The sequence below is a fragment of the Aotus nancymaae genome, unplaced genomic scaffold (assembly GCF_030222135.1).
Source record: "Aotus nancymaae isolate 86718 unplaced genomic scaffold, 86718_ANA_hifiasm-v0.15.2.pri h1tg000014l, whole genome shotgun sequence".
Classification (NCBI taxonomy): Eukaryota; Metazoa; Chordata; class Mammalia; order Primates; family Aotidae; genus Aotus; species Aotus nancymaae.
Genome location: NW_026988425.1, coordinates 107,570,732 through 107,585,702, shown reverse-complemented (window position 1 = coordinate 107,585,702; position 14,971 = coordinate 107,570,732). Strand labels below are relative to the sequence as shown.

Genomic DNA, 14,971 nt, shown 5'->3' with positions numbered 1-14,971 from the left:
ATAGAACACAGTACCACTGCATCATATTCCAGTGTATGAATGTAATATGATTCATTTAACCTGCCCATATTTATGGACATTTAGGTTATATTCAATATTTTTAATAACAAAGAATGCTGCAACTAATTGCCATACCCACATAGGTCAACCCTGTGAGTATATCTTTGGGATACATTCCTAAAAGGAAATGCTGGGTCAGAGATAAATGAATTTGTAAATGTGATAAATACTGCTAAATTGCCCTCTGTAGACAACTTAATAGTTCCACCAACAATGTATGAGAAGACCTGTTTTCTCACAGTTTTGTCAACAAAATATATTACATTTGTGATATTTTTTGCCAATCTGATAGGTGTGCAGTGTTACTGTGATATAGTTTTAATTTGCATTTCTTCTATTGAGGAGGTTGAGCATATTTTCATTTTTGGCAACTTGTCTCCATTAACTAGCATATTTTGAATATCCTTATAGGTTAGTATTTCTAATCCAGAAATTGCAACACATAACTTACTGTGGTAGCATATCCTGTGTCCATAGCAGACGTTTATTTTTGATCATACTAATTTCCCCCATCTGCAACCAGAGCCTAGATGAGCTTCTCAGTCCTCAACACAGGACTCCATATCTGTCCTCAGTCCATGAGCGTTGCCATGTGGACTGATAGCTATTTGATATCTTTATCTACCCATTACTTCTTCTCACAAATATACTTCTTATATAAGCCACCTAAACACACATGCTAAGACATGATCCCCTCAACCTTTGGAGCAGTGTGGTAGATTCTGGGGCAGTCTCATCTGTCTACCCCCTCATGCCTTATGAACATTAAATTTCTCTCTATGGGCAACCAGATGTGGTGGCTGGTGGCTCATGCCTGTAATGCCAGCACTTTGGGAGGTCAAGGTGGGAGGATTCCTTGAGGTCAGGAGTTTGAGACTAGCCTGGCCAACATGGTGAAACTCTGTCTCTACTAAAAATATAAAAATTAGGCCTGGCGCGGTGGCTCACGCCTATAATCCCGCACTTTGGGAGGCTGAGGCGGGTGGATCACGAGGTCAAGAGATCAAGACCATCCTGGCCAACATGGTGAAACCCCATCTCTACTAAAAAATACAAAAATTAGCTGGGTGTGGTGGAGCGCACCTGTAGTCCCAGCTACTCAGGAGGCTGAGGCAGGAGACTTGCTTGAACCAAGGAGGTGGAGATTGCAGTGAGCCGAGATTTCGCCACTGCACTCTAGCCTGGCGCCTGGTGACAGAGCAAGACCTGTCTCAAAAAAAAAAAAAAAAAAAAAAAAGCCAGGTGTGGCAGGTTTATATAGTCTCAGCTACTCAGGAGGCTGAGGCAGGAGAATTGCTTAAAACAAGGAGGCAGAGGTTGCAGTGATCTGAGATCATGCCACTGCACTCCAGCCTGGGTGACAGAGTAAGATTCCGTTTCAAAAAAAAAAAAAAAACACAACTTCTCTATGTGTGGCAAAGTGGAAAAGATTAGGAAACTCTGTGGTATAGTTGCCTCTCCGGTTGTGTGAATTAAGTCAATGACCAGAGATGCTCCACCACTTACTTAATCCAAAATTAGTGGAGAAATATTCATATTAATTTCTACCTTCTGGGAGAAAGAAACACATTTAGAAAATTAATTTGGCTGGACATAATGGCTCACACATTTTCGGAGGCTGAGGTGGGCAGATCAGTTGAGCTCAGGAGTTCAAGACCAGCTTGAGCAACATGGCAAAACCCTGCCTCTACCAAAAAAATTAAAAAAAAAAAAATTAGCTAGGCATGGTGGTGCGCCCCTGTAATCCCAGCTACTCAGGAAGCTGAGGTTGGAGAATTGCTTGAGCCAGGGATGTCAAGGCTGCAGTGAGCTGAAATTCCACCATGGCACTCCAGCCTGGGTGACAGAGCCAGATCCTGACTCAAGAAAACAGAAGAGTAATTTGAAAATTAATTTCTTTGCCCAATCAAAAAGTTTCTCAGTAGTGTTTTATTTTGTTTTTGTTTGATCTTGGGGTTCAGACTAACAATAGGAACTCCTCACTGGTGGATGGACTAAATCCAAGGAGAAAAGATCTGCTGTAAAAAGCTCTGAAGTGAATGTAGACAGTAGCCATTAAATACACGAAATTTCCTGTCTTTGTAGATGGTTAGTCACTTGAAGTTTTAGTTCTATTAATATTATTAATAACTTACATTTCCATAATGTACTGTACAGAGATCTCCCACTTATATTAACTCATTTGATGTGAATAATAGCCCTATCAGATAGTGGAGAGCTATTATTATTCACATTTTAGTGATGAGGAGGTTCATACTAGAAGAGGTTAATAATCTTGGCTAAGGTTACAAAGTTAACAGTATCTACTATTGAAAATAGTTATCAGCAGTGATGACCATTTTCAGGCTCCAGTGAGATTGACTTGGAATTGATAGCCAAATGTTTATGCATTTTCAAAGCAAATGTATATCCACATTTTCTCAAATTATCATTATATGATTTAAATAGCAGTTCAAATTACAGTTGTTTTTGATTGAAATTAACTCTTTTCTAACTACTATTTTGACTAATGTTTTGACTCCTTAGCCTTATTAACCAATTATTTTTATTCCATAGATGAATTAATTCAGATATAAAATACTCACTATTGAGTGTCTTCATGTTTGAAACAATTAAAAAATATATTTAAATCATATACCATTTGTTTCTTTTCCTAAAGAGTTATTAACATGGAAAAAGATAAACACAGTCATTTCTACAATCAAAAAAGTGACTTCAGAATTGAGCATAATATGCTAGAAGAATTGGAAAATAAACTGATTAACAGCAGGAAAACAGAAAGTAAGTTGAGTTTATGATGAACTAAAAACTGTTGAGCGATATTAAGTTGTAGCTTTACCCTGTGCTTTGTCTTTGTGCACTGACTGTGTTGTGTTCTCTATTAATGGCGTCAGTTCTCTATATTTTAGTTGGTAAAATTTGTGTTACATTCTCTATATTTTAGTTGGTAAAATTTGTCTTTTAGGGACATGTGTTTATTCTTTGGGGTCACTATTTAGTCATACTAACTGGATTGTTTTCTGTTGTTTCTTTCAATTTAACAAGAAAGAGGATTTGGGAGTTGTTTTTGGTTGACAAACCAGCAAATGCTATTAAAATTTCTTAAAAGCATAGTGATTTTTCTGGGCTATCTGATGTTAGCTCATCACCCTGGCATTGTTGACTGAGCCCTGGACTCAGTAAGCATCAACAGATTCAAAACTATAATTAGTAATTGTATGAAGTGATCAAGTCAGATAATTGCATAAACTTAAGTTTCCTTGTCTACATTCTAAAACCTATCATTTCTACCTCAGGAGAGCCGTCCTGCATCTGATGTGATAATATATTAAAAAGTACCTTATAGATAGATTGTACATAACTATGTTCTGTTGTTTGTTAGGAATAATAATCATTGTCAATAGTGTACTAAATGTTATCCTTAAAGAATTCTGAGAATAACTGTTTCATTGTAGCATTAGATGCTGTATGTTGTAAAATCTTCATAGTAAAAAAGCTACTTAACATTTCTTAAAGGAAAAATAATGGTTATCAAATAACTAAGATTTATAAATATTAAGATTTACTTTGTAGAGATCAGACTGCTTATGGTACTCCCTTATCACCAATTAAAATAAATTCCTAGTGAATTTTTTCTTTCAGAATATAAGATTGCACGATTTTTTAAAAGACGAGATTACACTACTTTAAAAAGTTATCCTTTGTCAAGCAGTGACAGGAATCATTCTCCTTCTTTTGTTGGAATGATAGCAGGACCCAAAATAAACACCAGATTTCTAGTTATCTCTTCTCTTTGATACATTAAGATATCTAGACACCCCTGATTCAATATTTCTTTATTTCCCTCAGTTCTTTTGTAGACAACTGGGAGGCTGATTTTTCTATGTCTCAGTAATGCCAGTAAGTAAAATTTTGTGCAAATTTTAGGTCACTTGATTTTCCCTTTATTAAGGCAACTTTATTTGTACCAATTTATTTTCCTTTGTTCTACAATTTAGCCATTCTTTAGTAACACTTCATGCTTGTCCTGTCTAGGAGAGGAAAGAATGCTTGTCTTAGTATAAAGATAGAGAGGTTTTCCTTTCATATAATACAGCTAAGTTGTAGAAATACCTATTTCTTACCTCAAATATCATGCCTCAATTTTAGCTTGCATTAATGTCATATTGTACTTAAATGATTTGTCTATATATCCAAATAAACAAATAAAATAAAGATTATTAGCCCTGTAATGATATTTTAGTAGCTGATCAAATTAAAGCAAAAATAAAACAACAAAAAATACTAATTACTTTACTGAGAAGTTTCTTGACCTAAAATTCCAACAGTGAATAAGACCCTACAAAGTTTCTGCCTTTATGGAATTCTTGAATTTAATGAAAAACACAGAACAAGCCAAAGCTGTCATATATGTATTAAGAGGTGTGTTTTGGATATTCACAGACTGCAAACCTATAAGTAAACTTTTTCTTTTAAAAAAATTGCTTTTAAGGACTTTTGTACAGAGCCTTTAGTGCTTCGTGCTCATTTGTGAAAAAGTTGCAAAAACAAAAAAGAGGAGGGTGCATAAAGTACCCCAAGATGATAAAATAATAATATTACTATTATAAGAATGCATTTTGATATTAGCCTAATAATTTATGTAAATATTAAAGTAAGATTATTCCTTCAGAAAAAAATATGAAAGAAGAATCCAGTCTTTCTGCTGCTGATAAAGACCATCTGAAAACATTTTTCCGACTCTCATTTACTTTTCAGGTTTTACTGTGGCCCTAACATTTTACCCCAGGCTGGCCCTTTGGTTGAGCTTGGCAACCTGTGGCACAGTACACCACTGAATGATATCCAAGGCACCTCCTCAGGGCCGTGATAGTGATATCAATGAGTATCATGTGCCCCTTTCTTAGAGGATTTGGTTAGATGAAATTACTTGTCAATGGGAAGTTTCTGAGTATTCACAGAATTAACTAGACAGTTTTAATATTCCCAGAATAAAGTTTAAGACCAAATTCTATTTCCATAAATTATAGCAAATTAAAAAGAAAAGAAACACTATTAAAGACAAAACAAACCATGTTTAAACTGCTAATCTTTACATCTAAAACAATGCCCAATAACTCAGTCTACACAGAGGGGAGAAAGACATTTCCTAAGCACAGGCTGTATTAAGACTTAACCCATTATGCTTTTAAATATTGGAAGAAATCAAAAGATGCTTTATTTAGAACAAAGGTACTTAAAGTATTAATATTGTTTTTACATAAATAACTATCTTTTGTTCTTTATTTAATTGTTCTTGGCTATCTTTTACTGATAGTGATCAGTCTTAAGTGTAGAATCCTGAATTGTAACCACATTTGTCACAGAATTAATTTAAAGTGCTTACTTCCTTTTAGGAGCAAAAATCCAGCAACAATTGGCCAAAATACATAACAACGTAAAGAAACTTCAGCATCAGTTAAAAGATGTGAAGCCTACACTTGATTGTAAGTAAATTTAAATGCTATACTCTTTCTTACCTGTTAGCATTTTCTATTTGCATTCATGGAGCTAAACTCGGTTAACACTTAGTAAGTTTACACTGGAGAACCGTAATCCAGCATTTCAGTGTGGATCCATTAAAGTATCATCAAATCCTTACAAATTATAAGGTAAGCAGAACACACATACTAGTGTCATTTACAGGATTGGGAATCTATGTTATAGAAAGGTGTAAAAACAACTAATTAAGGGGAAAAAAAGATTGATTTCCTTAATCCTATCTCAGTGTTTTTCCTTCATTTGTTTTTTGAAATAATTACCTTTCAGAGGCATTTCTAATACATAAGGAAAGGTTAAACTGATTTAGGACAAATGCTGATCTTTGGAAAAAAATCCCACAAATTATATCCTTACATCTTTGCCTACTGTAACATTCATTCCTGAGACTCAAAGCAACAAATTAAAGGGCTCAGGGTGTGTGGACTTAGGAATTAGACAGGTGTTGGGTCAAACCCTTGATCTTTTACTTGTTAGCTATGTAATTTTAGGCCAGTTACTTGATATCGCTGAGCTTTCATTTCCTCAGCTCTAAAATGGAGATGATAATGATATGAGTGTATAGGGAAAAAAATCTGTAATGAGAAACAATTACAATAATAAAAATTCACTTTTGAGCAGAGCTTTCTTATGCCTTAGGCTAAGAAATGTTTTAAAATTAAAGGAACATTCCATTTTTTTCCTAATATTTAACTTTTAGCCATATGAAAATATGACACAAAATAATTTTTCCATGTTTGTTTCTTTTACAGTTGTGGAGAAGCTCAGAGAAATGATGGAAGAAATTGAAAATGCAATTAACACTTTTAAAGAAGAGCAAAGGTTGATGTATGTTTTAAACTCATTTTAATATTTTAATATTAAATTATTGACCTTTGTCAATAACTGGCCCCACTAGGTTTTAGTATATAACACATTCTGTTATTATGTATTTGAGTCTTACACAAAAGATATTACATAATATAATATCTCTCTTGTTTAAGGGTTTAGGTGGCTTTTCATAAAGTGCATTTTTATTCATGGTTACTATAAAATCCCAAATAAGAATTTGAAAGATTGTTTTTATCTCTGAGGAGACTAAGGCTTAGATTTATAAATGTTAATAATGTTAAGTGGAGAAGATAATATAAAGTCAGGCAGCTTAAATTTGATGGAAACTGAAGGGTTAATATGGATTGTCTTCTTATTCAAGCTTTATTTTTAAAATTTTAGATATGAAGAGCTAATTAAAGAAGAGAAAACAACTAATAATGAGTTGAGTGCCATATCAAGGAAAATTGACACATGGGCTTTGAGTAATTCAGAAACAGAGAAAGCTTTTAGAGCAATCTCAAGCAAAGTTCCTGTAGACAAAGTAACACCAAGTACTCTTCCAGAAGAGGTACTAGATTTTGAAAAATTCCTTCAGCAAACAGGAGGACGAAAAGGTGGCTGGGATGATTATGATCACCAGAACTTTGTAAAGGTGAGAAACAAACATAAAGGGAAGCCAACATTTATGGAAGAAGTTCTAGAACACCTTCCTGGAAGAACACAGGATGAAGTTCAACAGCATGAGAAATGGTATCAAAAATTTCTGGCTCTAGAAGAAAGAAAAAAAGAGGTAATAATTATAATAGCTATTATTCACTCTGTGTTTCTATGTTCTAGGCACGGCACTAAACACCTAACATGTCTCATTAACTTTACAGCAATCTCATGAAGTATGTTTATAGTTCCCGTCCCCTCACAATCTAATAGGAGATGAAACTGAGACATTGAAAGTTAAGTAATTTTGGCCAGGCACAGTGGCTTGCGCCTGTAATCCCAGCACTTTGGGTGGCTGAGGTGGACGGATCTCTTGAACTCAGGAGTTCGAGACTAACCTGGGCAACATGGTGAAACCCCATGTCTACAAAAAATACAAAAAAATTAATTGGTGTGGTGGCACACACCTGTGGTCCCAACTAGGAAGCTGAGGTGGGAGGATTGCTTGAGCCCAGGAGGTTGAGGCTACAGTGAACTATGATTGCACCACTGCACTCTAGCCTGAGCAAGACTTACTCTCAGAATATAAAAAATAAAAAAAGAAAGTTAAGTAATTTTACCCAATTAATAGAACTACAGTTCTATGACTTCCTCAGAGCCAAACATGTCTCCCTTACAAATAACACAATGGGACAAAAAGCCTCTGATTATGGGTACAGTCCTCTATACCCACTTCTCAGAAATGTGAGTAATCCAGATCCACTGAGACTTTTGAAAAAAGTCATCTTACCAGCAAAGGCCACATTGTTTTAAATAGAAAAATCAACAGACAGTAGAAAAAAATGCTTTGATTATTAAACGTTTCTTTGAGATTTTTATACTTGAACCTTATTGCTTATTTTAAAGACTCAAAATGTTGGATACCCTAGGGAAAAAAAATGACATTTGATTGTAGCAGATACCTACAAAGGTTTATTTTTACAAAAATGTTACTCTGGCTTTGGTTTACATCAAGATTTCTTAACCTTGACACACTATTGACATTTGGAGCTAGATAATTCTTTGTTATGGGGGCCTATTCTGTGCATTATAGGATGGCATCTCTGGTTTCTAGCGAGTAGATGTTTATAATATCCCCTTAATTATGATTCTCAAAAATGTCTCCAGCCAGATGTACCCTGGAGGGGAAAAATATCCCCTGGTTGAGAACCATAGTAAATCAGAGTCATATTTTTTTTGTAAAGTTCAGCAATGATGAAGTTTGACTTACCTGGTTTGACAAAAAAGTTGTGTTTATTCCATAGATGGCATACCTAAGGAGCATTAAAGAAATAATTAAGTCCATGCTTAGTCTAAAGTTTTAGAGGAAATAACTGCATCTTTGTTGTTGTTGTCATTCTCCCAGCCACCTCCCCCAGAAATAAATTGAATGTAGGGAAATTGACTTTTTGGGTTTTAAGAAAAATGTTTGAAATATAAGTCATTTGGGCGTTTTTACCCCAGGATACTGAAAACATGGAATTCTCAAAGTGGTCCCTAGACCAGCAAAATCAGCATTACCTGGGGCCTTACTTAGCCGGTTCCAACTCCAGACCTAATTAGAACCGTGAAGGCATAGGGCCCAGCAATCTGTGCTTTACCAAGTCCTCTAGTTTATTCTGCTAGTGAAAATCACCTCTTAGGAAAAAGAAACAGATACACTGCTTCTTGTGATAAAAGTAAACCGTTCAGATTCTAGCTTATTCTCCTTCTTCCCATCTGCTCTATTTCTTGATATTTGATGACTGATATATCATCAGTTTGATAGGATATGAGCAGGATGTAGGGGTGAGATAGAAGGAGTAGTGAAAGTGGAGCTGCCATTTACTGAAGTAGGGCATGATAGAGAAGGGAGAAGTTTGGAGGAAAATATCAGGAGTTCAGTTTTAAATCTACGGAGTTTAAGATGTTGAGTAGGAAATTTACCATTTTTATCTCCCACTTCCTTTAATATAGCCTGTGTTTTTCATAAGTGAAGGTATTATACTTAAATTTTCAGATATGCTCTGAACTTTCTGACCTGAATGCCCTTGCTTATCTTGTTCTTTCTGGAACCTCCATTCTTTCTTTCCCCCTCCACTCCGAGCTTATCAAAATCAGCCCAGATCAGATGTTGCCTCCTTCTTGTCCACCCAAACATAAGTAGCCTCCCTCAAGATTTCACTAACACTTACACTTTTTATATGATGTGTTGTGGCATGCCCATGTTGTATTTCACCTAGAACAGTGCTGCTCAGCCTTGGTCCATGGACTATATATGGGTTTGCAAACCATTAATGTTTATAGTAGGGTAAAATGGTTGCACCAGAATCAACTACCCAATGAGCACCGTTTAGTTCAATTGACTTTTTTTCCCATGGAAAACTTTCACATTGAAAGAAGCAGCACATTGATTTGCATTTTGACACATATTGCTGATATTTTTGCAGACTGGTACTTTGAGTAGCACTGTACTAGATGGCATTTGGTATAGTTTTAACATTATTTTACTGTTCCTATCACATTGCCTTGTATATAGTATGTACACATACCATAAAGATTTATTAAATGGAACAAATGATACACCATAAGGAAAGATAAGGAAGTAGTTTCTTGACTTGGGGGGAAAGTAATTCAGTGAATATGCCCTAAATGACAAGGAGAAGCCTGCTAGAATTTGAAATAATTTTTACATACCCATATGTACCCTCTGTAACTATTGAGCTATTTCATTTATTTATTTTTATACTTAGGAAGCACTATGTGCCAGACATTAACTCATTTAACCTTCATAACAACATTATGCATGAAATACTACCTACCACTTTATAGATGAGCAAAATGAAGACAGAGAAGTTTAGTGGCTCATCTAATGCCACACCTAGTAAATAGCAAAGCCAGGATTTGGTCCCAAATAGTCTGGCTTCAGCACTCATGTTCTTAACTACCCTACTCTTAATTCCTCTTTGGATATTTGACCAACTAAAGATCACTCAGAAAGTATTCTAAGCCTAGAAAGAGAATTTGAAAGCAGAAATGAGATGATTAGAGGAAAGGGATGTTACTCATGAAAATAAAAGAAGCAGGTGGGCCTGGTGTGGTGTTTCACACCTGTAATCCCAGCAGTTTAGGAGGCCAAGGCAGGTGGATTACCTGAGGTCAGAAGTTTGAGACCAGCTTGGCCAACATGATGAAACCCCATGTCTACTAAAAATACAAATGATTAGCTGGGCATGGTGGCAGGTACCTGTAATCCCAGCTACTTGGGAGGCCTACGTGGAAGAATCACTGGAACCCGGGAGGCGGAGGTTGCAGTGAGCTGAGATCATGCCACTGCACTCCAGCCTGGGCAACAAGAGCAAAACTCTGTCTCAAAAAAAAAAAAGCAAGTAAAGAGGAGAAGGATAGTTCGTGAGTTGTAGTCCTTGTGAACCTGTTGATTAAGTGAGAAAGAGAAAGGCAAAAAGGATAACCCATTATTCAGAGTTTTAAGAGACAGTAATTTTTAAGAAACGGAAGTAGAAAAAGAATTACATTGGTTAAAAACAAAACAAAGCCAAAAAACCTAAGCATCCAGCATCCTGCAATCAGTATTCTTTCTAGAAAGATGAAATCAAAGCCATATTTTAAAATACTTTTGGTTATTAAAAAATGTTTTTCCCTTGCTTTCTTTTTTTAAAAAAAATCATTTAGTCAATTCAGAGTTGGAAAACTAAAAAGCAGCAAAAAAAGGAGGAAATTTTCAAGTTAAAGGAAAAGGCAGACAACACACCTATGCTTTTTCATAACAAACAAGAAGATAATCAAAAGCAAAAAGAGGAGCAAAGAAAGAAACACAAATTGGCAGTTGAAGCTTGGAAAAAACAGAAAAGTATAGAAATGTCAATGAAATGTGCTTCCCAGTTAAAAGAAGAGGAAGAGAAAGAGAAAAAACATCAGAAAGAACGCCAACGCCAGTTTAAATTAAAATTACTCCTAGAAAGTTACACCCAGCAGAAGAAAGAACAGGAAGAATTTTTGAGACTTGAAAAGGAGATAAGGGAAAAGGCAGAAAAGGCAGAAAAAAGGAAAACTACTGCTGATGAAATTTCCAGGTTTCAAGAAAGAGTGAGTAGATCTTTAAAATTATTTAAAATTTTTAAATGCTACACATGGAGGTATTACTTCCAAATTCAGTTCAGCAAAAATTGAGTACTTCTTGTATATTGGACCTGTACATAGCATTAGTATACCAAAATGAGTAAGCCATGCTCCCTAACTTCTAGTAGGTTATAATCTAGTAGGAAAGATATGTGGAAGTAAGAAATTACAGTATAATGTGTTAAACAGTGTGGTAATTGAGGTATGGACAGAGTACTTAGGAGGGAGTACAGGGAGGATACTACCACAGCTATGAGTGGCAGAGAGAAGGTGATACTTAGGTTGAATCTTGAAGAAGAAGAGAAGGAAAGGTGAGGTCTTTCCTAGCAGAGACAACAGCATGGATAGCAGCTTGAAGGAGTGTTAACAGTGTGGTTTGTGGGGGAAGCTATTAACACTTCAGTATTCGTAGGGCATTGAGCAAGAGAGGGGAACCAACAGATGATGAGACTTGAAAGGTAGCCATAGGCAGGCTCAATGGTTTGTCTTGTCTGCCAAACTGGCTGGCTTTACCATATAGATGACTTGCTTATTTGTTCATTTCCCCACCATAATGTAGGCTCCATAAGGGCATTAGTGGTGTGTTTTTTGAGTACCCCTGTACCCTTGAGTTAGGTGCATTGTAGATACTTGTCTAATTAAAGGAATTGAGATTATTGCTGGGTGGTCAAATTAAAGGTGATTTTAAATAAACATATACAAGAAAAAATACTAATAAAGACATACTGGTGGAATTCATTTCAAAAAATATTAAACAAGACAAGGAAGGGGACTTTAAAATGAAAAAGTGTGCAAATGAGATATAACTTATGAATTGTTACGTGCATGAAAATATATAGCAGCAATGTTTGTAAAGCAAAAACTAAGGGAGGTATAAAGAAAAATAACAGACAGAAACACAGACAAAACACATTAATACTACGTATTTTAGTTCTATTCTTTTAGTTCATATGTAAAATTCTTCCTAAATAACAAAAGTTCCCATTCCTCCTCATATCCCCCAAAATAAGCCAGACATGTAATAAAAGACATGGAAAAAAATAAAATCCACAAAACAGAAAATATAAAATAATAAAAGAGCTCTGAAATCAGACATACCTGTATTGATGAATGAAAATGGGCTTATCTCACTTATTAAAAAAGAGTTTTAGGTTGAACCTTAAAGTAAAACAAGAGACACCGAAAATAAACTAATATAGAAATGATATGCATGTGCTAACATTATATTCAGAGAAAATAAAGCTCTTAATATTTGGTGGAAAGAGTTAATATTGAAGGAATATTAATAGGTAAGGTAATTTAATTTTACTTGCGAACAACTAAATTTTGAACAAATTCTATTTCAGGTGATTTCTTAATGCTATGGGGTTTTTTTTGTTTGTTTATTTTTAAGGATTTACATAAACTTGAATTGAAAATTCTAGATAGACAGGCAAAGGAAAATGAAAAGGCACAAAAACAAAGAAGACTGGCAAAATTAAAAGAAAAGGTACTCTGCACTGAGATTATTTTTATTGTTATTGTCCTAATTCCTTGATTTGTCAGATACTGACACCAAATCTAATTCCTTTATATCTCACTTTATTTCTGTAACATCTGCTTTCAGTTTCATACTTATTTATATATTAGCAAGCATAACTTGGTAAAATTTAACTATTTAACTTGGTAAAATTTAACTTGGTAAATTCAACTATTATTTGAATTCTGTCACTTTACATTATGTCACTTTTTTTCACTCTGAATTCTCCCTACTTGTCATTTTTTAAATTTTTTCTATATGAACCTCTACTTTAGATCAGTGGCAGCTATGAGCATTGCTTAATCTCTTGTATAGTACTCAGAACTAAGGATGTTGGTGATCCTCATGGATAAAACAGAAGACTTATTGGTGGTTACTTATTCTATATTTGTTGTCTGGCTATATCACAAGCATAATTAACTGCATTACATTTCTCTCATAACAGAAATAGAAAAATAGAAATAGAAGAACTAGAAGAAATAAACTAACAGTTTATGAGTAGATTGATGTAGTCTAAATTTTCTTCTAGCTATGTGAGCCCAGTGAGAAGTTTACCGAAGAGGTTGTTAATGGTTTTATTAGCCAGTATCACTCATGTCTTTTAAAACTGCACTAAGGCTCTTACTCACTTACTCATACGAACTGAATTTGTATAATTAATTGGTACTACTTTACGTCTGATTACAGGTTGAAAACAATGTTAGCAGAGATCCCTCTAGGCTTTACAAACCTACCAAAGGTTGGGAAGAACGAACCAAAAAGATAGGACCAACAGGCTCTGGGCCACTTCTACATATTCCGCACAGGTAAGAAAGAGTTGGAATGGGTGTTCATTTAATAATTTAATGGCTGCATGTTTATATTTTATGCATTTACTATTTATAAATTATATTTTTCATATATATGTTTGCCTTTCAGGTCACTTTTATTTAAAAATAAACAGTAGATAAAAGTAAAAGTAGTACTTGATGCTTTATTGTACTTGATATTACATTCATGTTAGTAGATGCCATTCTCTTTCTTTTTCATATTAATATTTATTTTAATAAGGAGAGTAATATTGAAAAAGAATGAATGAAAGATTGATAGATTAATACGTAGATTAACTGATTGGTTTGTCAGTCAATCAGAGAGCAATTTGAGAGCAAGAGCCAGAAATAAAACCTTAATGAGGTTTGCAAACCTACATGACCATATGAACCAGACAAACAACATGCAGTGCAGGTTATATGTATATTTTAAAGTTAGCATTTAATCAGGTGGGTTTTTTTTTTCTCTTTAATTTCCTATATATTTACAACACTTTTCTCTTTTTCTCCTTAGGGCTATTCCAACCTGGAGACAAGGAATACAGAGAAGAGTATGAGATAATAAAATTGCTACTCAGTTGATAAGAATATTAACATACTAAGTTACACCAGGGAGAGTGACTAACCATGTTCTTTAAATATAGCCTAGTCAGATTGATTATTGTGCTGTATTGTGAATTGAGAGGTATTAAGTTTCATGAGGCTTTGTCATTAGTATTCCTGCTTTTACCAAGAAGGTATTTAATATATATTTTGGCCTATTATTGACATAAAAATTATTTAAATAAGTTAATGTTACAAACATTATTCAATTTAAATACTCAAAACATTTCAAAGATATTTTGTTTTTGTCATAGCATAGAAAAATAAATTACAACAATCATACAATGACATTTTTAAACCAAAATTTTGTAACTTTTATAACTTGGAGTTAAGTCAGTTTGAGTAACAAAAGGTAAAGTGGTTTTTGTTTAGAGTTATGAAACGTTAGTACTTTTTCTATGTTTAACAAATTGGTAGTTTGTCAGTTACGACATTTTTGTGTAATAAATATTTTGTATTTGTTTGAAGCATGCTTTGTTTTATATAGAGAATATTTATTTTAAAAATATGTCTCTCATATACCCTATTAATTGTATTATTGATATAATCTTTTTGGTTTCCTTCAGCAATTCCAAATTTTCCTTCAGGCTTTCTGGATTTCACCTATTTATAAAATCTTTGTGTCTTTCACATCTTCCTGGCTAATGCAGTTTTCTTTTCTGCTTCTTTTTGCCTCAAAATAGGAAAATTCTTTGTTCTGAAACATCATCTGAAATAAGCCAGCTTTAGAATACTATGATTTCTCCTGATGGCACTTAAAATGTTTTAGGTGGAGCATGGTTTTTCATGCCTGTAATCCCAGCAGTTGCAGAGGTCA

At 34.3% G+C, this 14,971-nt stretch overlaps 1 protein-coding gene across 3 annotated transcripts in view; it reads left to right on the top strand.

Moving 5' to 3' along the window:
- Window positions 1-14,784, top strand: part of CCDC112 (coiled-coil domain containing 112) — a 28,931-nt gene extending 14,147 nt beyond the window's left edge. The window contains exons 3-10 of one of the 3 annotated variants that reach the window (XM_012438730.2): window positions 2,720-2,841; window positions 5,457-5,546; window positions 6,351-6,426; window positions 6,811-7,201; window positions 10,777-11,190; window positions 12,617-12,712; window positions 13,430-13,548; window positions 14,066-14,784. In XM_012438730.2, the coding sequence (XP_012294153.1) occupies window positions 2,720-2,841; window positions 5,457-5,546; window positions 6,351-6,426; window positions 6,811-7,201; window positions 10,777-11,190; window positions 12,617-12,712; window positions 13,430-13,548; window positions 14,066-14,108 (1,351 nt within the window). In that variant the 3' untranslated portion in view covers window positions 14,109-14,784. The remainder of the gene's footprint in view (window positions 1-2,719; window positions 2,842-5,456; window positions 5,547-6,350; window positions 6,427-6,810; window positions 7,202-10,776; window positions 11,191-12,616; window positions 12,713-13,429; window positions 13,549-14,065) is intronic. The other 2 variants (XM_012438731.3, XM_012438732.3) reach the window with 2 other exon arrangements.
- The last annotated feature ends 187 nt before the right edge of the window (window positions 14,785-14,971 follow it).